The sequence below is a fragment of the Lytechinus pictus genome, chromosome 2, assembly GCF_037042905.1.
Source record: "Lytechinus pictus isolate F3 Inbred chromosome 2, Lp3.0, whole genome shotgun sequence".
In the NCBI taxonomy this organism is placed as follows: domain Eukaryota; kingdom Metazoa; phylum Echinodermata; class Echinoidea; order Temnopleuroida; family Toxopneustidae; genus Lytechinus; species Lytechinus pictus.
This window is the reverse complement of record NC_087246.1, coordinates 33572295-33597178: the sequence shown is the minus strand read 5'-3', so window position 1 is coordinate 33597178 and position 24884 is coordinate 33572295. Positions and strand designations below refer to the sequence as shown.

The following is a 24884-nucleotide window of genomic DNA, read 5'->3' as shown; positions in this document are numbered from 1 at the left end:
TACAATAAACTCATATCGTCATTTTTTAAATAAAAAATTATTCACTTTCAAAGGAAAATAAATTATTGAGTGCACTGTAAAAAAAAATATTGGGTAAAATTTTAACCAGAACGAGGGTAATTATGTGTCCAACAAATTTGGGGCAGTATTTTACCCAATGCGGGAAGCATATTGTCCAGTAAGGTTAAAAAATACGCAGCAATTACTTTAGAATGGGCAGAATTTTCATCACACTGGATAAATAAAAATGCCCAAAAGAAATACCCAATGTTGGTTTGACACATAATTACCCTCATGGAGCATTTTTACCCAATATTTTTAGAGTGATTATAGAATGTGTAAAAATGTGAATAGAATAACATGGATAATCCTTAGTCTCCAATTTATGAAAAATGGCCGCTGGATTGACCAGTCTATGGATTTGTGTAATTGTTTTCTTAACTGATTTTGTGGTATGAAATTGGGAACGTGGTATTCACCTCCTATTGAACTCATTGAACGAACTGATTGAAGATGTATCATGTTATAAGCTGTCATTCATCTTACGAAGTCTCTCCACTCTCTTGGAAAAACAAAGTTGCCCTCGTGTGGATCTGGCTCATTAAGCTCCCCCCCGACCTGCGCCTCTAAATTTAGTCTCTAAAATCTCCTTTTCCGTTCGGCGGTTGAGCATGTTGACTCGGCAACTGAGGAGAGAGAGGGAGTTGTGTGAGGAGCGTCAGGGTAACTCGTCATACCGTCGAACTGCATGCGATATCCGCGCAACCGCCGTGGGTTTGGAGGGGTCTCACACAGGGGAGTAAATAGTTTTTACTCTCACACCCAGCGGACAGCTTTCAGCCAATCAACGCACAACTTCTGCGCAGCGCGATGCGATGCGTTTTACCGGCAAGCGGTAGATTAATATAAATGAGCGCTCGCTTTGGGAGCATCTATATTATTTTGTCTGGTTTGAACGCTTCACAGGCAGGTCTCAAACCTGAGTTCCACTTGGTACCAACCATTGGAAATACAAAGGACCTTATCATTCCAGATAGCGTCCTCGGTCGTTGTGGAAGCGACTTTAATTATTATTTCAGGGGAAGAGTCGGTGTTAGCAGGTCTCACTGGAGTGCTCCGGATGAGCTAAAACCATTGCATTTTCGTCCTTCAGAGTGCTGGTTCATTCGTGAAGGATTGAAGTCATCTTATTTTTCTACCCATTTTTTCGTACTTTGTACTTTGTGAGAGTTTGTATCGGAAGGTGGAGCGCTGGATCGCCAAACAAGCAACTGATCAACATGAATACATATATTTTACTCAGCCTTACAACTTTGACGTTGTTCTGTCAAGAATGTTTAAGTGAGTATTGAGCATGGCAGAAATGGCAGATACAGAAACACACTCGCATTGTTCTTCTTCCTTTTCTTCGTGGCTTCCTTTTTTATGTTGCGGATTTTTCTTTTATCTTGATGTGTTTGAACCTTTTTCTTGATTTGTTTTAAACATTTCGCTTGTAGCTATTTAAATCTAAGCTAATAGATTCTTAACTGTTGAGTTTGAAAGTAAACGATATTCAGACTGTCAATTTAGATCCTCTCTCCATTGTGCATGAAACAAAACTAGTTCAATACGTTCACTGCAAAGCAGCAGTTCGTCATACAGGGACCTCTCTGAATTAAATTATCTGTGAAGCCAATATAGAACTGGTTAATGTTATAGCTGTGCAGCTGCTTATGTAGAATCTCATTGGACAACAGAGATATCCCCTGAAAATGATTAGTATCCGGTAATGATTAGCAGGGGGGAAACCCAAGCTCTCTTTCTTTCCAGTCCCGTTCTGGGTTTCTCAGTAGGCTAAACCCAAAGGTTTTAAGAACTTTCTTCAAATAGTCTAGGGATCCATTTCAGGATTTACCCTTCTCTTCTGAAGAAGGGATTTTTTTTGTTAATTATAATTATACACCCGATACCTTCCTGCTTCTTGTGGCTTTCCTGATTCTTTTTAACCGACGGCGCATGAGTTACTTGCTGCATACTCAATACCTTTTCAATGAATATGATACCGAGTAGCAACTTTATATTTCAATCATTATTTTGAGGTACTGTCATTTACGAACGATTTATTACCATAATAAACAAATCATAAAATCGCACTGTTTCAAAAACACATTTTAGACTTATCGCATGCCTGTAATTGCCTTGGAACGTTTTAAATAATAATATATATTAAGACTTGTGGAGACTAAGTATTTTTTGTCTACTTTTATCTGATTTCGGAAAATAAAAAAATGAAAGGCCACATCTTTTTAATGAAAGATGGTGAAGTCAATGAACATTTCTGAGAAAGTTTAAGAAGTGGAATTTCGACCGAAGTGCAATTAGTAACACCTCGAGGTCATTGAAGGAACTGTTCGTTTTTCCATTATGATTCGACCCTTGAGCGGAACTCCTAATGAAGCCCTCTCTGGTGATGACTTTCCCTTTTATTATGAGTTTTTATCTAATATCGCATTGTTGATTGGCGGGAAATGATGGACTACTGTTCCGGCTGTTATCTCATTTTGATGATTAAGTCTTATGAGTAATACTTCGACACATCCAATGGTCATGCCTGAAGAGTTGTATTCCAACACCACCTCTTGAAAGTTTCGATGTCCAACTGCCTTTCAAGGGAATTCAATACAGCTAACATTTTTTTTAATTATAAAGTCGAAATTTATTGGTAAAGAATATTGGCAATTTATCAAGCAAATAGCTATTTTTTGTTTATCAAAGTCGCACTCATACTTAAACGGAATGCTATAGGTCGAATAGGTAGTAGGATAGGAGCAATGTACTCCATTACCTACCATAACTTCAAATGTATTTTTCAATTTCCATGTGGATCGACATTTTCATACACTATATATGTTATAAATGTATTTCAACTATAATGGAAACGGCGGATAAAATCGTCAAGTAATTAGGGTTGATTGGGCAAACATGACAAAAAGGAAATCTCATAATACTAATAATCATTTTACAGTTAAGTTTCAAAACAGTCGCCAATTGAGACTTACCTGTAGATCCTACATATATACATTTCAGGAAAATGATAACACTATCTAACCATCTCGTACTTCTTGTCTGAAACTTTTTCTAATTTTCACCACCATGGGGTTTTCTGCTTTTACACAAATGATTTGATTACCAAGATTAGGTTATTTACAAACATCTATAAGGATATGAGCATCGGTATTTTTGGAAGGAATATTTAAACATTCCAGTGGGCTGTTTTAAGTAGTATGATAGTTTGACAACTTGGACCAAGGAAATATGGGGATGGGGTAAGATAAGGAGTCAAACCGGTATTGACCCCGCACCCTGTCATTTGAAGGTCGTGTCGCATGGTCTAAAAGGTTTTGTGAAAGGTTTGCCTTCATTATATCAAATTGGTACCTTGGACCTTTTCCAGTATGATGCACGTGTATTCCTTTAACCAGACAAGTTGAGTGATTCACTCTGCTAAAAGGAGGAGAGTCTGTTTCAAGGAACACATACCCTGTTTTTAATATCAAGAGGGTGCCACTCTACTACTAAGGAAACGCCTGTCCATGCTTATAAGGATGTATACGCAAGGACGCCTTTTTCCTACGGATTCTGTAGTCCCTGGAGAAGTGGAAAACAAACTAAATATAGCCTCAAACTTTACCAAGGATGGTTCTACTTTAAGAGTTTCTACGCATCCAAGGGTTGCAGGAATTAAGTGACCATGGCCGCTTCGGCTGTCTGTTGAGTGATATGACATTAAAATGGGCGATTTATAAAAGTGACATCGTGCCCGACTGCATGCACTTGTCTTAAGGACTTTATTTGGGATTTGTCAAGAAGAAAGTCTCGTCTAGAATGAATCAACTATGGTTTGTAATGTAAGGACAAGTAACACCAACGACCGCTTTATAGAAGTATTTGTTATTGAGATCATTTTCAGAGTAATCAATCATTGATAAAGTTGTGCCACAGATAACCGTAATTTGATTTCTGACATTTGCATAGTAAAGAGGATAAATATAAGCATTTACTTGCTATTGAAACTTATTTTACATATAAATAGAATAGAATGGATAAAGATTAGGTGAGCACTTTAAATGACATAACTTTAACATTTTTCATCGACGTCATTATGAGTTAGTTAAGTAAACAAAAGGTGAATGAATTAGTCTTCGTATTCTGATTTAGACATTCATGGCATCGTTGGATTATATAAGTCAGGAATGGATATTCCACAGTTGGTGCCAATCAATTGTATTGAGTCACAATATCGTGCACCCCATCTTTGGGATATGATCAAGCCCTACTCCAAAACGGGGCCTTAATGCTCTAACGAAACACAATTATGGCTTCATGGCGACTTACAAAACAATAGACGTGTGATTTTTAATTGAGTTATACAATTTAGAGCCAATTCTATTTTAATTGGAATGTATCCAACATCATCAGCATATTTACAGTTGTTGATGAATTTTAAAGGTATCCATTGTGACAAACATCTACCAATGGTTAAGTGAATCAACAACATGATAACCCTACAGATCTGCACAAGGGGTGCCGATGACATTTTAAATCATTAGGTATGTGTTCGGTAAGATGGACGTTGTCTTGAATTTTCTTGCATTCAGTTTGATTAACTTTATTACAAATATTGATAGGAAAGAACGCGTCAGTTTTCTGTTAGGGTTCCCCCTTAGTCCCCTCACTTAACAAGGGCTATGGGACACACCCGATGATGTAATCAACCCGTCTGCTTCTTGTCATGATAACCCCTATTCAGTCTGAACTCCGGCACCACGGAAAGTCTCCTGACGACAACACCCAAATTCGGGTTTTGCATGTTGTGTGGAAGTTTTCCCGCCAAAAGCAAATTCTATTTACGAAAAGTTACATATGTAATTTTATTATGGAAGCAGTGTGAAGATATTGTTTGCATTCTCTCCCTATGTCTGATAAACTGACTCGAATTATAAAGTAAACAGATGTCAAACATTTTTGGCCATCCTGACGATAACAATTAATCAAGAAAAAAGAAGAAAAATAAATGCAATAATCTAATAAGCGGACCTGATAATGAACTCTAAATATTAAGCCGTATCTAATCTTCTCGTAATCCTCACCAATATTCAGTGTTTTATCCCGTCGTTTTCTTTCTTCTTTAGAACACCTGTTGAGTTTCATTTTTTTTAATATGCAGCAAAACAAACTTATCATGCTGCAAATGAAATTGGACAGGAAGAAGGTGATATAGCAGGATAAAAAATCTTTAAAGACAATTAAAGGTGTGTCTAGGACGAAAATTAAACCTCAGGCTTGCAACATGATGAAAATCATAAAATATCCCCAATATCATTAGAGGTAGTATTAACATAAATTGGATTGACCTTCCCAGTATCAAGTACAAATGTAGTATGAATCACAGTTATGTCACACTGACGAAGTCGACTTCAATGCCGAACAAAAATCTGTTGTATTATTTCAACGACATTCCATCGGTCGGTTATAGAAGCCCATGTTTCTTTCCGTCCTAAACAGCTCAAAGATCATTTTGTTCTGATTTTAAAGATAGTCATTTTGGTTCTTAAAAATGGGCTAAACAAAATGTTCATATAGTGTAAAAATACCAGTCTAAAAGCCTCAAAATATCATGATTATGCACAGGATCTATTTTAAAACACTGGATAAGGAAACCAAAGTTTAAAAATGGATGAGGGTTGGTTTCAATGACCAAAGTATTTAAAAAAAATGTACTACTTATGAACTCTGGATGAACCCAGCATGCCTATGTACAGTTTTAAAAAGGCTACTCTGTTCGTCGAGGTTACATTCAACAGAAGGCAGTCCAAGTCCAGCAGAAGTCCAGCCCAAGGACTGTTTTTTTTAATTTGAGAAAACTGGGCAGAAGCTAAATGCGTCTCGGAGACGGCTATCAAAATCAAGTTAATAAATCGTTATTTTAGTCTAATTTATTTATGGCTTTTGAGGACAAATACATGCACTCATACAATGTTTCATCTTAGTTTTAGAATTTTTCAATTCAGCTGCTCACAATGTGAAACGATCCTTTTACAGCTCAAATTAAAGAGACCTACTTGACCTCAGTAGCTCTATGGTATAAACTCATGTAATCTGAAATTGAAGGCCTAAACCCCAATGTTTGCATCCGATTATGTGCATTTAAAGAGATAGTTTGGGGTTATGGAAAAATTGCTGACAGAATCTAGGCTTTTGATTTAAAAATACATTTGCATATTTTTTCTCTACTATGATATTAATGATATAACACCATCACTTTATTGATTGCGTGTGAACATCGGAGACACTTATTTCAAACATAAATTGCAACTTCTAAAAATAGTAGAAAAGTGATATATGTGGAATGGGATTCAAGCATTATGATCCCTTGATCAAGAGCCACGTGAGGTCTAGTCACTTTGAAAATGGGTTTAGGGTGAGCCAATGTAGTAGAGGTATTTTTGGATTCTATTCCAGTACCAAGGGACCATCTTGGGGTAATTTGTCCGCTCGCCTCTCCAAGTTCTCCAACACGTACCGTGATTTGTTTTAAAGATATCAATACTTGAGATGATTAAGCAAACGAGGTTTCTTGAATCATGGAGGGTCCATGCTTGAAGTGACACCTTTTTAAGTCACCTTGGCGATGTCAAACAGTAAAAGCCCTTTACCCCGTGCATGCATACCAATGGAAGTCTTCTCATAAAGTTTCACCTAGGCCATCCTAACGGACTTCTTGTCAGCCCTGTACATGGAGGCATCCTTTTGCTTCAAACTGTCACACATCCCAGGAACTGCTTTGGCGAATTGAAAGGTCACATGTCTGCTAGTAGGTGTCGTGTATTTTAGTAGATCATTACTTGATAACATCCTGGACCTACTACAAGTAGGTCCATGCGATATTATGTATGGGAAGGAAGTTAGTAAGTCCGTAACGCCGCTATCCCACAGGATACAAGCATGATGCTGCATTTTTTTTAAAGATTAAACCAGCGCCCGTTTGGACCTTCTTAATCAATGTAAGCAAGGAATATGTTGAGTACATGGAGACCACAAATAGGAAAGGGTGAAGTACTCTCTGAGTATTATGATTTCGATAAAAAGTAACCTTAAGTTCCTTTTAGCATGCTTATCAAGGTACAGACTTTATCGTTTTTGTTTAATACCCCCACACCCCTGGACATATTTAGATAAAGTGATTTTTAAGAAATAGAAATTAAAATTTTCATAGTTTGGAACGTCAAAAGATTGGACTAAAGGGTCTGGATAATGTTTATTCGTTTATTTTACTGTTACAGACCCTTAAAAGAACTGCTTGTCCGACATGACTGTGTACAAGCGTTGCGCGTGAAGTTCCAATCATGGACGTAGAAAGACCTCCATGTTCCAATTAAGCACGTTGATAAAAATGAGTCATACAACCTCACGGACCCTTATTACCCGGCCACGTTTAAAAATGCGATATAATTTTTCACCGGTGCACGTCAAGGTATCCCCTTCTCCAAATTAATCCGGTAATGACCGATGATGGATCTTTAGTATAATCCACTGACGAACTTTCTGCAGCCCCTTCCTAAGTCACGACTTGAGGCTTTTACACATCTGTCATGTCGTTGACTAACCCGACTTCAGCTGTCTTTGCTGATAATCCTAACCCGTTGTGTTTGAGAAGAGATATTGGGAACTGAGAATCCGAGGTGAAATCCCCTGTTAATGTACAAGACTTTGTGTCTATTGAGAAGTTCGGTCATTAGGCACGTAAGAGATATAAATTGATGGATTCCCTAAGTTACGAAAGATGCATGCTTGATCATACTCAAGAGTCGTCGACGATCTCCCTCTTTATGTAACGGCTGGCGTTCCAGGCAAACGTTCGTTGTCGAAAGATATCATGTTTGTCTTTGATACATGATTGTGAGTTCTGTTTAATATGTTAAAGCGTGCTTGATGTGATGAATTGATCTAAACATAAGTTATCATATATCCATGTCATAAAGTGGTCAAAATGACTGAGACCCCAAATTCACTACATACATGATTGTAACTTATGATACTCAACCTCACAAACGGAACTATGAAAAAAGGGGGAAGGCATGATTTTGATCGGCAAAATAAGAAAATTGATATAGCCGGCTAGGCCTATCGACAAGATCAGGGGATCGGTTCCGCAGTCAGCTCCTGAGAAATGTCAAGAGAATTTCTTGACGTCATTCTGTATTTGCAATCTATCCATTCACTGAAGACAGAGAGAGCAAAGAGGGGGAGAGAGAGAGATAGGAAGAAAGGGCGAAGATGATGAATAAGAAGAAGGAGAAGAAGGAGAAGAAGAAGAAAAAGAAAAAGAAGAAGAAGAAGACGACCTTGTAGAAATGAGAAAAGGCCGGTCACAAGGTCTTTAGACTGAAGGGCTAAATGAGTCAGCTCCGTGTTGAGATGACCGTAAAGTCTGACGAACTGTCACGTTCAAATGATTGCTGATATCCTAACCACTTTCTCTTCATGACGCTTAACCAACCTAAATGCTAGAACGTCACAACGTTTAATACAAGTAACAAGCCACAAATCCAAGGAAAGGCCGAGAATTAGAACATTCTCTTGATTGATTAACACCTACAGTATATGTATCACCAGGTGAAACTGACAAAAATAAATTGGATGATAAATTCGTTTGGACTGAAAATCAGAACCACTTTTAGTTTTGTTTGTCTACATGCTTGCCAACTTTGATTTGTATACGTTATCAATGTTTACAACCACAAGCCAAACCAATAAGCTTTTATCAAATCATGGATTTGATCATTGATTGAATCACTCGTTCCTTAATTTGGTGTATCGGTATTGTCAAGAAACTACATCATTTCTCAAGTAATTTCCGAAGTATATCAATATTAAATTTTCAATCATATGGAAGATATTAAGGTATTTTGTAAAACATTAAAGAGCACGATAAAAGAATGATCAAATCATCTGTTTGTTTGTTTTTATGTAAAATTTTCTTTCCTGGAACAATTCTTTTTACATGAAGGGTATCGTAATGTCCAATGTGACGTTTGTAGTGCCAAACATAATCCCCAGGTTCTTCCAATGTTTGACGAACCGTTGCTTGTTGCGTGGTACTTACAGAGCTAGTATTTTCATTGAATGTCACTAAATTAGCTAGGGCTTGGTATTTGAAACCTCGGATATGATATTATGTACAGATTTTAGAAGTAGTTATTACTTGTAATGTATAAGCTACTGGGAAGACAGTATGATGACTGCTCCGCTTCAGTGATGTGTCCATAATGTTACGATTCAATCTTTATTTTGATTTCTCTTTCAATGACAGGCGCAAACTGGAACTACCATCACCATAGCCCACTGGGTAAGTTGTTAGATATCTCCTTTCCGTTAGATCATATCCATTTTGACGATCAAATGATAATGATGATGATGGTGATAGTGGCGAGGATGATAATTATATTTACTACTATTGTCATCATCATCATAATTATTGTTATTATTATAATCATTACTAATACTATTATTTGTTTGGCGTCACCTGTGCATGGGAGGCGAAAAGTGAAATGAATGACTTTGACCCGCAGGTCTCTACTCCTGATATAACTGATGGGGGTGCAGTGGGTTCTTAACGTGCAATGGTGGTGACATTCCTCTACAAGGGGACTCAATTTATCGTCATATCCGAGGGACGGACTATTTCCAATGTAGCATAGCCCCTGCATCAATGAAACAGGAGAGGGTCACGTTTACACACAATGCAGGCTTCAGCCGTTTATGCATTCACATATGCCTATGCAAATTATTTTAATTAGAATAATATTGTACCCATCCTACGTCTATAGAACCCACTTAGGTCTATAGAACAGAAAATGTAGCACAATCCTTAAGTAGAAAAAATATAATTATTATGATTTTTATATGCTGAAATCTCTATACACCTTCTCATCCTTGCATGTATTTGCCTATTATGTATCAGGCAAAAAATTCTATTTCCTCATTTTTCACTTTCTTCATTAATTCTATTCCAGGACCTGATCATTGGGCGAGTATACCTGGATCGCATTGCGGTGGTAGAAAACAATCACCCATCAATATCGTATCCCAAGAGGCCGTCCAGTCTAACCTCGGAGAATTCATCTTCGAGGGTCTTCAAACGGATTACGGCCGACCAACCCGTAGAAGACACCACGGTTTCAACGCGGGACAGCAAGGTGGTGGTGCTGGTGGTGGTGGCCACGGCGGTCAGGGCTTTGGTGGCGGTAATGGCTGGTTTAGCAGCTGGTGGAGTGGAAACGGTTGGGGAGGCGGTAACGGATGGGGAGGCGGCAACGGAGGGGTGCAACCCAACGTCGGAACCGAACATCCACAATGGAGCAATCCTTTCGGAAACCTTCGCATGGGGCCTAAACCAACACGAAATCCATTGCAGCCTTTTGGCATGAACGGACCGGAAAGGATGTTCACCACGGACAACAATGTGAATAATTACGGTCCTCGGTCACTCCATGGGTACAACAGAGCTCCTACGACCAAAGTAGAGGTTTCAAACGACGGGCATACTCGTAAGTATCTCTCTGAATATAGGCCTAATTGCGTCTCTGCATCAACACCTGAAAGTGAGACGTATACTCTTAATTGAGACTTCACACAATCTAACGATACAATACCATGCATTCAATATTCATACTTATTTAGAATTTAAACAAGTGAGCAGAATATGAATAGGCCAAAGTGAATTTAAATTATGATATGCAATGGCCCTGTTCTCAGTAAAGTGTACCTTATCACGTTTCAAACACAAAACGAACGGGGGAAGCAGACAAATTAGAGACTGTCGATTTGCATTACCTGAAACTAATTATCATGAGTACTCAGTGTCATTTATTAATCTGAATCTACCAAACCTTTCGTTGATTTCGTTTCATAGTGAAAGTAAGTACAGAAAATATGTACGTACTGAGAGGTGGAGGACTTCCATTCGATGCTAAACCAGCTCAACTTCATTTCCACTGGGGAGCCTCTCATGAAAAAGGGTCAGAACATACCATCGACGGAAGACCATTCTCTGCAGAGGTAAGAATCGTCTGGACCGGTCATTGACCCGACGCGTAGATTTACTAATTGGGAGTTATCGCAATAACTACGCATTCGCTTTTATTAGATTCAAGATTCAAGATTTATTAAAACATATGATCGCAGCTTGTTAAGCTGAATTGACAAATGTTTTACAAAAGAGCATAAAAATATATAAAATAAACAAAAAAGTAATGTTACAAAAGATTCAAGAAATTACAAAAACAATTACGGTATAATCATGATAATAATGAAGTGATCTTAGTTTTGGAAAGCTTTGAAAAAAGTAAATATGTTGGAAAAAAATACACTAAATATAAAATTATTGTGATGTAATATGGGTTTAAAGAAGAATTGAAATTAGGCCCCATTCCACAGAGGGGAGACCTTTGAAGGACCTTTGAAAGACCAACAATTGGCAAGGTCTTGCAGCAGTCTCCAAGATAACTAAAATTTTCCATCTCTGTGGAATGGCTCAGAAAGACCCCTCAAAGAACTCTGAAGGACTGATGGATATTTCTTGTCTTACTGGTCTTAGACTAGTCCTATAGAGATCTTTCAATGGTCTTTCAGAGATTGTTTATGCAACAAGATTAGTGATCTTTCAGAATTCTTTCCATGGACTTTGCCTGGTCTTTCAATGATCTTTCACTGACCTTTCAATGGTCTCTCATAAGTCTTACAGTGATTTCCGCAAAAATCTTGAGAGACTGTGGAAAGATCATGCAAATACTAATAAGAACTTTGAAAGTTTATCGAAAGACCACTGAAAGACTGCTGAAAGACTATCAAAAGACCATATTCCTGTAATACCGCCGAAAGCCTGAAAGACTGTTTTGAACCGCTTCAAGAAGTTTTGGAGATCATGAAGACCATGAAGACCACTGAAAGATCCACTAAGAACCGTGAAAGACCTCGAAAATCTTTGAAAGTTCATTGAAAGACCCTTGAAAGATAAAGCAAGTTTCATGGTCTTACAGCAGTCTTTCAGAGGTCTTGCTTTCTGTAGAATGGAGGTTTTAACGTAGAGAATCTTTAGTCGAAAGTCCTTCAATGTCAAAACAGCCTTTGTCGAAAATTAGTGAATGAAAACAGCAGTGTCGTCCTGGAATCTGGACAAACGATATATTTGCATTTTTTCGTCCGGTCCGAATTTTCGGACGATCTGCTGTCCCCGTCCGCCAGCTTTCGACAAAAAAAACTTAATGACCGCTAATCAACGGTTATCAGTAAAGTATAATGACCGACCATGGTTTTGAGATGGTTTATCAATTAACAAGGATTCATATCAGTATCCTTAAAACCGCATGCATCATTTTTCATCATCGAAACAGTCTAATCAACCTCGGCAATGCCTCGAGTACGAACTGTTCTAAAGGTACCTCATGGTGAAATCATAAATGCCTTTAATGTGGTTCGACGATGCGTTTGGTTGTAAACAAATAATATACCACTTGTAAGGGTGATGATTAATAAATAGCAATTGTGCAACGGGGACGGATTCCACAACGTAGTAAATCTACTGGAAATGCATGGCAATCACAATGGACAGCTTAGAGGTTGTTGACGAAAATTGGTGAACCTGGACGTCTGATCGTCATAAGATTCTGAGCTGACGAAAAATTGAAAACAATTATGTCGTTTGTCCAAAGTCCAGGACGAAACTGCTATTTTGATTCACCGATTTTCGACAAAGATTGCTTTGTCACGAAAGGCTGTTTACAATAGAATTTCTATGTTGTAGAATCCGCCCCTTCGCAATTGCGAAAATGACCTACTGTCCCTGTGAAAGCGCAGAGGTAGTTAGTGTCCATTCTTATTTCTGCGTATTCAAACTTGATTTAGAACGCTGTCAGCGTGGAGACTGCGATATTCCACTGGACTAACTTAACTAAACTTGATTATGTCAGAGTCAAAGAGTAAAAGGTACATCTAACTCGGATAGACTAGACTCACAGTGATTTTTTGTTAAACCTTAACCCGTAAAAGTACGAGTTTAACCTTTTTTCACTGAAAAACCCGCAATTTAACACACACACAAAAATAGAGAGAGATTTTTTTTTGTGCTTTCAGACCCCATAGTTTCGATTTTTAATAATTTCACAGAGTTTTTGATTGCAGACTTGTTTTCTTTTCTTTTTCTTTTCTTTTACGAAAAAAAGAGTCTGTTTTGTTACTAATAATAATAAGAGTACTTGTCATAGTTCTATAATCATACACACAGACAAATCTTACTTTAAATCTAATTTTCAACAACCCTCTTCTTTTTTTTATTGTATAGCTTCATCTTGTTCATTACAACGTTAAATACAGGAGTATAGCTGAAGCGATGAAGCAACCTGATGGCTTGGCAGTTCTCGGATACTTCATTCAGGTTTGTCGCCTTTTATGGTTATATTCAGTGACCAGCGAAGTCATTCACTTAAAAAGCGCTTACAGAATTGTATTCCGTAATATCAAACTGGAGAAAAATCATTATCAATCGTCATTACTATGTTATATCATTTTTTTTTAGATATAAGACATTCGTTGACATTAAAACAGCTTGGAAAAAACAGTTTGGATCGCATAAAAATAAGGTTATATTGATTAGGAATCAGAATTCGTCATGCACGTAGAAGAAGTCGGAATTTTAGTTGAAGATATAATCATCAGAATAATATTAAAAGAAATCATGAACTATAAACACAGTCTGAAAATACAAATGAAGAGTGTCAACTAAAACCTATTTCTAATAGATTAATAAAGATGAAAAGTATGATTCTTGGTTAGTGATTGCATTACTCCATATTAAATTAGAGCAAGGAAACTGAACCTCATGTATAAGTATTTGTAACACACAAACGTTCTTCTGTTTATTCACACCAAGAAAAATGTAAAAGAACTCTAAAGGCAATATTGAATTAACTACAGTGAGACTTTTCATTGGCTGAGGGAACTTCGTAGAGAGTTTTCACATTTACTACGGAGTCGCTCTCTGCAACGCACAAATTCCTTTTAAAATACAGGTCAAATCACATTGGAGAGCTGAAAGGCTTTTGTCAAAAGTTGGTGGACCGGGACAGCAGATCTTCCGAAGATTTGCACCAGACGAAAAATTGCAAATGATATGTCATTGTCCAGAGTCAAGAGACTACGCTGCTGTCCTGGTCCACCGACTTTCGACAAAAGCCTCTCAGCTCTCAATAGTGATATGACTTGCATTTTCAAAGCAATTGGTGGGTTTGTGCAGAGAGCGGCTCTGTGGTAAATGCGAAAACTCTCTTATATCTCATCCATGACGCGGAATCTTTTAATATGGGGACATTTAACTGGCTGCGCATGCGTGAAGTAATCGCCAATTATTATACAATCGTTCTCAGCCAATTCTGCGTTATCACCAAAGTTGCGGCGTGGCAAATTTGGCGAAATTTTATTGAGGATGCGGTGATGACGGAAAGGGTATAGCAACATCAGCAAGTAGTGGTAGAAGGAGGAGGTGCCGGGTGGAAGGGGGGGGGGGGAGGGTTCTAGGAGTAGTTGATGTCGTTGAAGTAGTAAAATATCATGAAGTATCAAACATGAAAACGTTGTTTAAAATTGTTCTACAACGCTGTTTACCTTATTGAAAATTCTTGCAGTAGTTGTTTAAAAGAGTTTAAATTCTGAAACAACGAAGTTAAATTTTTAATATTCTAATTCTTGATACATTGAGCGTGATTGTTTAAACTGTTAAACAACTATACTGTAAGGTTCATATAGGAAACAGCGTTGTATATAATTGTAAACACCGTTTCTACTGTGGTGCTGCAGCAGCAGCATTAGTAGTAGTATAGTAGGAGTAGTAGTAGTAGAAGTAGTAGTAGAAGTAGTAGCAGTAGTAGTAGTAATAGCAGTTGCAGTTATTGTCGTAGTACTACACTGTAAAAACGCTGTTTAAAAATTTAAGCAAGTTGTTTAAGCCCATCTAACAACTACTAGTATTGTTTTAAACTTTTGAAACAACTGTTTAAACTTTTTAAACAAGTTGTTTAAAAAGTTTAAATTACTTGTTGTTAGAGTGACAGGCTTAAACAATGTGCTATTTTCTTATTTACTGTGTAATATTTCTGGATGTAGCCATATTTTTTTTCATCACTGGCGCCATCATGTTTTCCCATTCTTCGTATTTCATCCATTTAGGCCACAGATATTCCAAATACTGCATACGATGCTATATTAGATTACACGGCAGGCGTGAAAAGAAAAAGTAAGTACTTGCATCTGACGTCATTTTTTTACGATTAAACACACAGTTTACACTTTACCTCTTTGTTCATTGATTACAGGACAGTGGCAATATTGATAACCCTGCCTTTGATCCACTCCTTGATATCACAGAAAATGTTAAGTTCCGAGGTGAGTATTGCGATGGATTTTGTTCCCATGGCAACCCATCTGTGTATCCAGCTGATCCTGTCATTCGCTTCTCCGGCAATTATCCTTACATGTATGTGATTGCATGAAGCAATACACTCTCCATCTTTTCGCTTCTTCGTCATTTATTCGTTTATCCACCACTACCCTATTATTTCAAAAAAGTGAATTGAATCGAGTTGAATTTATTAGAACGTCACTGGCATTCGCAAACATTTTGTTCAAAACAAGAAGTACGAAATAATACAAAACAAATATATACAATTCAAGGAATATAGGCAAATCAACAAAAAGTGAGCAAGGGGCTTCAAAACATTCCATTTTCTCTTCCCGAACGGGTGAGGCAGAAATGGTTGAACCACATTTTCACTGCATCGCAAGGCAATCACAAACATAATGCCAACTTATTTTAAAATAGAAGAAACAAATCATTCATTGTTATGCCTGTATCCTTTTGTGTCATGTACAGTATGCAATTATGGCACTACTAAGCTCGCATAGTCATGGAAAGACTATATTACTTTGGTATATCGTTTGCTTCATTTTTTTCCAAAGTAGTCTGCGTCATCTGCAAATTTGATCAAAAAAAAAACACCAAAACAACTGTCTGACATTGTTTCATATTTTTATAAGGATCGCGGTATGCCATGCATATACTCTGAGAGTTAATTTCCGGATAGTTTGTTACGCAATTTCTCATCGAGAAGATTTTATAAAATATTATATATATATATATATATATATATATATATATATATATAGATATGAACAAAAGAACGATAATTTTTTGGTTAAAATGGATGCTATGGAAATCATACTTCGTGATATAGTACCCAGTAAAGTCATCAATCGCAATTCAAGCAGTTTGAGCTTTTTTACGCAAAGTCTAAAAAGATTGTCGATAATTGCATTTTATGCGTCGAATCGCGTGCCTGAGATATGAATTGGCATCTGCAACTTCGTACTATGATGACCACAATCATGAATTTTTACTTTCATGCAAAATTCTTCACTATTAATTCTTTTCAAATGATGTTTTAATTGAATGACTTTATTACACATTCGATTAATTTGTCTGATTAATAATCGGTTTGTCAGAATTTCTGTACTATCAAAACCGTTTTTTAACAACTGAGAGAATAACACTGATTAGTATTGTATTATAGATAGTTTTAATATTGTAACCCCGCTTCATTACAATAGCGTCATTATAATGGACGCGGGATTTTAACATGCTTTTAATCATCTAACGCTGTGTAGCATGGTCGCATGACCAGGCTTGAATTAAGTTTAATCAGTAACATATACCTGTTGAATGTTAACCATTTCATCGCAAGTAAATTATAAAACAGCACGATAAAAAAATAATCACATTTTAGTCAAATTACTTATGTCACCCATCTCATACAGCTTCACTCTTTTATGCACTCTCCAAAATGACCACTGGCAAACATTATAAGCCCAATGAATGATCTCATCTTCAGAGCCCAACTCCTTTATACACTAAGAATAAAAGGTATATACAAATTTGCACCCCAAACGCAACAACAGGAGTTTCCTTTAAGTGCAACGCAAAAGAAGGGTGCTCAGATGCACTGCCGTTGTGTAAACTTGAATAAACCCGATCAAGCCAAGTTTTTTTTTTTTCGACACTATTTATCGGTCTCATTCGGCTTGATTGGGTTTATTTGGGTTTGATCGGGTTAATCAGTTCAGCAGAAGGAACCTAAAAAGGAACCCGTGAAGAAGTTCCCGTTGCAGAAAAAGTTTCAAATTTGATATTTTTTGTAAAAAAAGTGTGTTCCACATACTATACACAATCCTTTAAACATTACCTTCAACTTTGTATACCTTCAACTTGTTTGTAGCCCAACTTCTTTGCTTTTAGAGTTTTCCCTTGCTTTTTAACCATCCCTAAGTATAGTGCACTGGAATGCAGTAGAATACATCAAATCGCAGTTTATAGTAAACAATGTTTGTTCTCCCTTAAAATTGTATTTTTGTGCTTATGACTCCGCCTTTATTTTGTACGAACTCCTGGCTTCTCAGCATGTAAGATCATGATCTATAGTCATTACTTCATAAAGTATGTCATGAAATCCTATTTTTAGAAATAGATATCATTATTTCCGTCTGCAAGAGTAAGCCAACACTGACATTAAGTTGGTTTCAATAAATGCAGAAAACGTAGAGAAACACACTGACAAAGGTTTGGATATGATCCATTATAGAGAGTAGCCGAGTTATGTATTTTTTATATTTCTAAGTTTGTGACGTCATAATGTCATCCATCAGAAAATTTAAATTGATTTTATTTTGACATTTGTATGACAAGATACATTAGACCTATTTCATCCATACGTCTATAATATTTTTTTTTAAATAATTTAGTCTTAATGAATCACTAACAAAATTGAATTTATTGAATTTATGTGACATCACTTTAGCAGCCCCTTGCATGAGATGTCACAAAAAATGAAAAACTTTCAAAATTCATTTCTTTGCTATTAACTCTTTTAATGGATTTTCGTAGAACTTTCGATCAATATTCTCTATTATTCTGCTTTTAGAACCATGGTGTCAGGGTATATAGGCTTCACGTCGAAAGAAGATATTATCTAAAATAATAATAATAACTGTTAACTAACATGACAAAAAGTTGACCGAGAAAAAAAAAGCCAGTCTGGATACTCTCCGCGTCATCTTAGCGTGGGCTAGAAGTCGTTGAAAATAGAAATAATATCTATGATATAAACACTGTTAAAAATAATTTGACCAACACTGTTTACTATGTGAATCGCACAGTAGTTGTTTAAACAGTTTAAACAAGTGTCTAAGATCTTAAACAACCATGCTTAGATTATTCATTATTAAATATATGAATTTAAACTTTGTTGTTTAAGATTTTAAACACTTGTTTAAAATGTGTAAGCAACTACTGTGCGATTCACATAGTAAACAGCGTTGTTCAAATTAATTTTAACAGTGTATAGTCGCCGCATGCCGCAATTAACACGACAGGAAGAGAAGCAAATAATAAAAACTAATGCGTTATTAACATATGGGTAACAAATCATAAATTTAATTTATATGCACCCTCCAATAGAAATTAAGCTCATAAAATACCAAGAATTTGCGTTCAAAGATGGCCAAATACTGTGGATTGCAGATATCAATGGCTCACTCGGCTCATTACAGAGCACACGCATTACTCCAGGTTTTCAAAACCACTTTTGGTACAAAACTAAACTGTTCGGCGTGCTTGCTTTGGAAATTTTAACCCCCTAAACAAGTGTGATTCCTATACATTTTGATCTATAAATCATACATAAACTTTTCCCCGATTGTCGGCATTTATGTATGCACAATCATCCGTCTGGAATGTTGGTGTTTTCAACACACTTCCCATCTGAGTACAGACCTCGGAAAGATTTTCAGTGAAAGACCTGAAATAAAGAAAACCTGTCGATCCGACCATTGCTCATGAGACCGAAGTCAAGGTGTAGATCACAGATATCTTTGCCATGCCAGCTTGCTTGCCACTGTTGATACCCCCAACATGATTAGATCGGATCAGGTCATCGGTTCGCGAACCTTTGTGTAGGTGTGGTCAGTCGAGCTCTTGAATCTAATCCGGATCAATCTTCTATCAAGTCTGCGGTGGGGTCGACAACGTTGTCGACGACAACGGCCTGGATAACTACTTGAACGTTTTAGAAATATTCAAATATTCGAGTAGGTAACCAGAGCGATCAAGATCAAGATAGACCGAGCCGATGATGGTAGTTTGACCATGGACCTATTAATAGGTCCATGGTTCGACCTCGGATTTCCTTGCCGATCTTGACCGACTACATCAACAGAGTGTGAGGAGCCCTGATCGCGGGTATAGGTGTTTCATAAAACTGTCCATAAGTTACGAGTGACTGGTTATCCTCATCTGGTGTATATCATGAACCACAAGAAAGGATCACCAGTCGTACGCGAAGTTGCTCGTAATATTCCATTGGGTTCCTATGACATCAAAATTAAGTCTTTGTGAAAGATACCATGTTTACTGACTTTGTATATTTGATTTTTAACACTTCTATATTGTCGTTCATGTAACCCTACTATTACAGATACCAAGGTAGAATACTACGCACATCTACCCCTCCGTGATATGTTGCCAAGCGACCTTACATGTTTCTACAGATACAACGGCTCTCTGACAGTTCCCAAGTGCTGGGAAAGTGTAACGTGGACCGTCGGATGTGACGTCATTCATCTCTCACACAACCAGGTGAGGGAAAACTGTGATTCTTTCAATATTTCCAAACAACACAAATGTGGTTGAAGGCTACAGAATAGAAGAATATTTGGAGGCCTATGTTTTCCCTTCCTACATTAAAAAACGATAATTGTATCCCATGAAGTTTTTTTTACAATTTCATTTCTTATTCCCCCCCCCCTTTTTTTTCCTCAGCTTGACATGTTCCGTGAACTCTACCAAGGATTTTTTCTGGAACCAAGCGGTCAACTGGAAATGATGCACATCGAGGACAACTTCCGACCCGTACAGCTCCTCAACGGTCGACAGGTCCTGAGGAACGGCCATCCGAATCAACATCCCTTTCAACCCGGTATGGGGTACAGTGCAGACAACAACTCTGGAAATATCATCTCTGTAAATCTTTTCCTCCTCCTTTCTGCGTTGATGGGTGTTATCTGCCGTTTACTATAGAAATATTTAAGTCTATTAACTCTCCCTCGTCTTTCTTCATTCCCGAGTCTGTTCAAACTTTATTTTTGTATGATTCTCCTTTAGCCAGAATCCTGCAAACTTGGCTTCCTTTCTTTGTATGTTTTGTCGTACGTCATCATGGGGAAGACTATACGCGCGAACATTATGTAATAATGCGCATTTTTAAAATTTATTTTATTTTTGCGTGAGTGGCTTTTGATCAAATCTAATTTCATCGTGCCTTTAAACTCATAGTAGTTTCATGTTGTTAGGAAAGTCTTCAAATTCAACCGCTATAGATATGAAATATGAAATGGATTTCTATTTCAGTGGCATGTTGTGTATATATTAATTTCTATCTATATATATTGTTTTTAATTGAGATGTGCAATGGTTCAAAGGAAAGATCAGGGGCCTGTTGCAGAAAGAGTTGCGTTTAAACGCAAGTCAAAATATCAATCGCAAGTCCCGAATACTGGTGCTTCATTGGCAGAAAATCAAGCTGCGCGTAAGATTTTTTAGTTGCGTTGATCGCAACTCTTTCTGCAACAGGTCCCTGGTAAATTTATTTAATAGGTGTAACATGTATATCACAACTTAAAAAAAAACAGATTGGAAGAGTTCTCTTAACTGTTTTCCCTTGAATGTCATATTTCACTGCTTTTTAAAGCTGACTTGACAGTTGCCGACCTCTAAAATTGAGTAACAGACAGAAAGAGTAGTATTTATCCAGCTCATTCGATAACAAATAGTTATTATGGTTGAATGGAAAAAAAATGGAATTAGGGCAGTCGTATTCCTTTAGCATTTTATTAGACGGCGTCGATTTGTGTGAATCTGTTAGAATGTGTACATAATGTGTGATAACTGCAGATATTGTCACGCATGCCATCAACAGGTACTTGAAGAAGTGGAGTTTTCTGAGATGACGCGCTGTTTTAAGTTACGAACCATTGTTTCTTCCATATTCTGCTTAGTATATGTTATTGATGTTTTGCGAATTTATGCTAAACTGTTACCATTCTCTATCGGAATGCTTTGTCATTTTTTTATATAAAAAAAGAAAACCGACCGCATTCTTGATTCCCAAATACAATATTAGGCGCAATCTAGAACGATGCTATCACAAACTATAATGATGTAATCAAGAGTCGTCTGCTTATCACGTGCTCTGTTATTAAAAAAGTGACGTCAACCAAATGAAGTTGACGTCATGAAAATCTGAGATGAAGTTTATCGAGTACTATATAACTTTGGTAAAGTTTTGGAAACCAATTATTGCTCCAGGAAAGTGTTTTAAAAGTGTATACTTTCATTATAAACATATAGTCTCCACTCGTTTTCAAAACCTGTGATAATGAATACAAACAGCTGATGATTATGCTGTTTGTCGCGCGGAAAAAAAATACACAAGAATATATAAACATTAGATCACAACGTTCCAATAAAATATTAAAAAACATATAAAAAAATTAATCAATTTTGCTTTTCTGTCTTTTCTCTGGAGTATTGTTTTTTTTTAATAAAGAGATGTATGCAGGGCCGTAGCTAGAAGGGAGGGAGGGGGTGGGGTGTGACCCCACCAACATTCATGGCAGTCGGCAAGTTAATATACCAGTTTGCAAAATGGAGGAAGGGGAGAAAATAAAGAGAGAGAAAAGAAAGAGAAAGAAGGAAGGAAAAAAAGAAAGAAAGAAAAAAGAAAGACAGACAGAAAGAAAGAAAAAAGAAGGAAGGAAAGAAAGAGCCTGATAGTGGTACTACCTTCGAAGAAAGTTACAGAATGTAGACTTAATAGAGTAAAGACTACCAGTTGGTAAATCCAAGTCCATGTAGATTCAGATTCAGATTTATTTCCAACAAAAATAACATAAATATTGATACAAATCATTTTCATTATAATCATAGTAAAAAACATCCATGATAATTAACATATAAAGATATATACAAAATGTGGTGCGTTTCGTAGACAAATTATAATATATAATTCAAATAGAAAAAAAAGGTATCTGTGGAAATAGGAGATTCACTCAAAAGCAAAGCTTGTATAATGTGAACATCCCTCAAGGCAGGCTTAGGGCCCTATCTGTCAGCAAAATACAAAGGACAAAAAATGGAGCTTTAAAATACAAAGCAAGCCACAAAAAAAGCTTAGGAGTTTGCAAATTATACCACAACTAATGACAATTTGACCTACACACTAGTTTTGCAAAATAAGGAGAGGCAAGAGTAGGTAAAGAATATGGGGTGGGTGAATTTCCAAAGTTGAGCTTAAATAATTAAAGCCACGGTATAATTGGCAAATTATGAAGTAGGCCTATTAAGTGGCAAACACTATCGTCTCTACCAGTCGGTAAAGTGCTGTACAATTACTGCCTAGTCGGCAAAATGCAGATCTGAAAAGAACAGAACACAAGACCTTAAGACTGGTAACTCATGTTCAGCCATGTAATCTGCAGTTGGCAAATTCATGATGACAAGTCAACAAGTTTGCAGTTGGCAAAAAACACAAGGCCTACATTTTTACGAAATCTTGCCGTAGAACATTTTCTTTAATGCTGCTAATCATCTGCCCTGATTCATGTTAATAGTTACCGTTAATATTGTTTGATTGAGATCCTGAAAGTTGAAACAGGTTTGCATGGGTGGCGGAACTGGGAGAAGGGCACTTGCCCCTCAAAATTCCTAGAAGGAAAAAATCCCTTTATTCAAAATGGAAATTTATCCTTTTTCAAAATGAAATGTGCCCTTTTTCAAAATGAAATACCTTTTTGAAGAAAAACATTATTTTAGATTAGAAAATCACATTTTTTTGGCTCGCGCTTCGCGCTCGCATCAGTTATTGTTTAGTAAGGTAGGCATACTCATTCTGTCCTTGGTTACAAAAATGCTTAGAATGAACAGTTTCATGTTAGAATATCACAAATTTTCGGCTCGCGTTTTGCGCTCGCATCTATTATTGCCGTACTTATTGTGCTCTTGTTACAAAAAGTGCTTAGAATGTCCAGTTTTCAGGTTGGAATTGGAATATCACAAATTTTCAGCTCGCGCTTCGCTCTCGCATTATTCAAATGGTGAGATGTGAATCCTATTAATCAGTCCTTATCAGGTCCGTTTTCTGGTCAGTATATTAAACATGTCACCTTGCGCCTCGCGCTTGTGTCAATTTTCTTAGATACACAACTTCTTCATGATAAAAACTACTTGGAATGTTTAATTTTCTTAATTATATGTCCAAAAGTTTGAGCTCGCGATTCGCGCTCCCAACATCTCGCTAGGGTGCCCTTTTAACAGTAATCAGCGCCATAATAGACCAAAAAGCAAGTTTCACACCTTCAGATTTAAATTTTTTCCTGGCACCTTGCTGCATTTTTTCCATCATAAATTTTATGGTATTCCGTAAATTGATACCTTATACAGGGCCGTAGCCAGAAGCATTTTGTTGGGGGGGTGTACCAGCTAAATTTGCCAACTAAATTTGGCGTGACAGCGCCAACGTGAGCACAGGGGGAGTCTGATGGGGGATGTGCCCCCCCCCCCTACAATAATCACATGCTAAAAGATTTTGAATTTTTAGAATTGAATTAGTGGCATTTGGTGAATACTTTAAGGTAAATTATACAAAGATATACAAAGATATTTGCACTGCAAAAATAAACATTTTGGATCAAAATAGAAAGGCTAGTGTGCCGTAGTTGCTAACTTGCAGTATAATGCCCTATATGCATTTTTAATTGACCTTCTGTGCAAGATGTCTCAACTAAAATTTCAAGAGTGCTACTGCTAACAGTGGCGTACCGTGGGTCACGGCATTGGGGGCGGCAAGAGCAAAAAATTGATTCATTAAGTGGGCGCGCGAAGCGCGCTCAATTGCCAGGTATACTGACCTAATAGAGACATTTTAAGGACTGTGCCATTAAACGGATATGTATCTTAGTGATCAAATAATGCGAGCGCGAAGCGCGAGCTGAAAATGTTTGATATTCAGTCCTAAAAAGGGACATTATAAGCAAATTTTTGTAATCACGATATGTACCTGTCTCACAAAACAAACAATGCGAGCGCGAAGCGCGAGCTGAAATTTTTTGTATAACTTAAACCTAAAAAGGGACATTTTAAGGACTATCTTTTGCAATTTATGAAGTGCGTACGTATCTCATCATAGTCATCCAATGCGAGCGCCAAGCGCTTGCTGATTTTGTTAGAATTACACTGGTACATGAAGCACTTTTTGTGGTCATTGTAATCATGAACGTGATACGTATTTCACTAATGAAATATTGCGGGCGAGAAGCGCGAACTGACAATTTTTGAAATTCGGACCTGAAGAGGGGCATTCTATGGCTTGTTTGTAGGAATTTACTATTGTTATAATTAGATCAGAAAAAGGGACATTTTAAGGACTGTCTTTAGAAATTCGTCCACTGCAAAAACGCCAGTGTTGATTAACACCACTACCAGCCCGGTATCTATATCGGTCCACACCAATGCGAAGGTAAGCACAGACTGGAAATGTTTTATTAAGGCCTTAAAAGGGGGCAATCACTTTAAGTATATAGTCATGAAAAAGGCATATGTCACTACATAAAACAATAATAACTTGAAGTGCGAGGAGATAATTTGGTGCATAATCTTTATGGACTTAAAATACAACAGGACTATA

General features: G+C 37.0%; 1 protein-coding gene across 4 annotated transcripts; it reads left to right on the top strand.

Annotated features, from left to right (window-relative positions):
• Positions 1-690: 690 nt before the first annotated feature.
• On the top strand, positions 691-21697 carry LOC129254381 (carbonic anhydrase 1-like). 4 transcript variants are annotated; one of them, XR_010297768.1, is made up of 9 exons: positions 935-1341; positions 9356-9391; positions 10059-10592; positions 10958-11103; positions 13385-13477; positions 15411-15480; positions 19620-19780; positions 19964-20614; positions 20774-21697. XR_010297768.1 is itself a non-coding variant. In XM_054892845.2 (8 exons), exons 1-8 carry the CDS (start codon positions 1281-1283, stop codon positions 20219-20221), a joined length of 1356 nt encoding a protein of 451 aa, XP_054748820.2. In that variant the 5' UTR covers positions 691-1280; the 3' UTR covers positions 20222-21697. The 4 variants fall into 4 exon arrangements, 2 of the variants coding, with proteins under 2 accessions (XP_054748820.2, XP_054748819.2); XR_010297784.1 differs by lacking the exon at positions 15411-15480 and adding an exon at positions 15265-15331; XM_054892845.2 differs by lacking the exon at positions 15411-15480 and adding an exon at positions 15265-15331 and having other exon boundaries at positions 691-1341; positions 19964-21697.
• Positions 21698-24884: the final 3187 nt, after the last annotated feature.

What these genes read in the sequence shown, in the direction of transcription:
- LOC129254381 (XM_054892844.2), top strand. Translation starts at nt 1,281, where the DNA reads ATGAATACATATATTTTACTCAGCCTTACAACTTTGACGTTGTTCTGT. An exon ending in GTTCTGTCAAGAATGTTTAA is followed by an intron (nt 1,342 to 9,355) that starts GTGAGTATTGAG and finishes TTTCAATGACAG; the next exon opens with GCGCAAACTGGAACTACCAT. An exon ending in TTCTCGGATACTTCATTCAG is followed by an intron (nt 13,478 to 15,410) that starts GTTTGTCGCCTT and finishes CATTGATTACAG; the next exon opens with GACAGTGGCAATATTGATAA.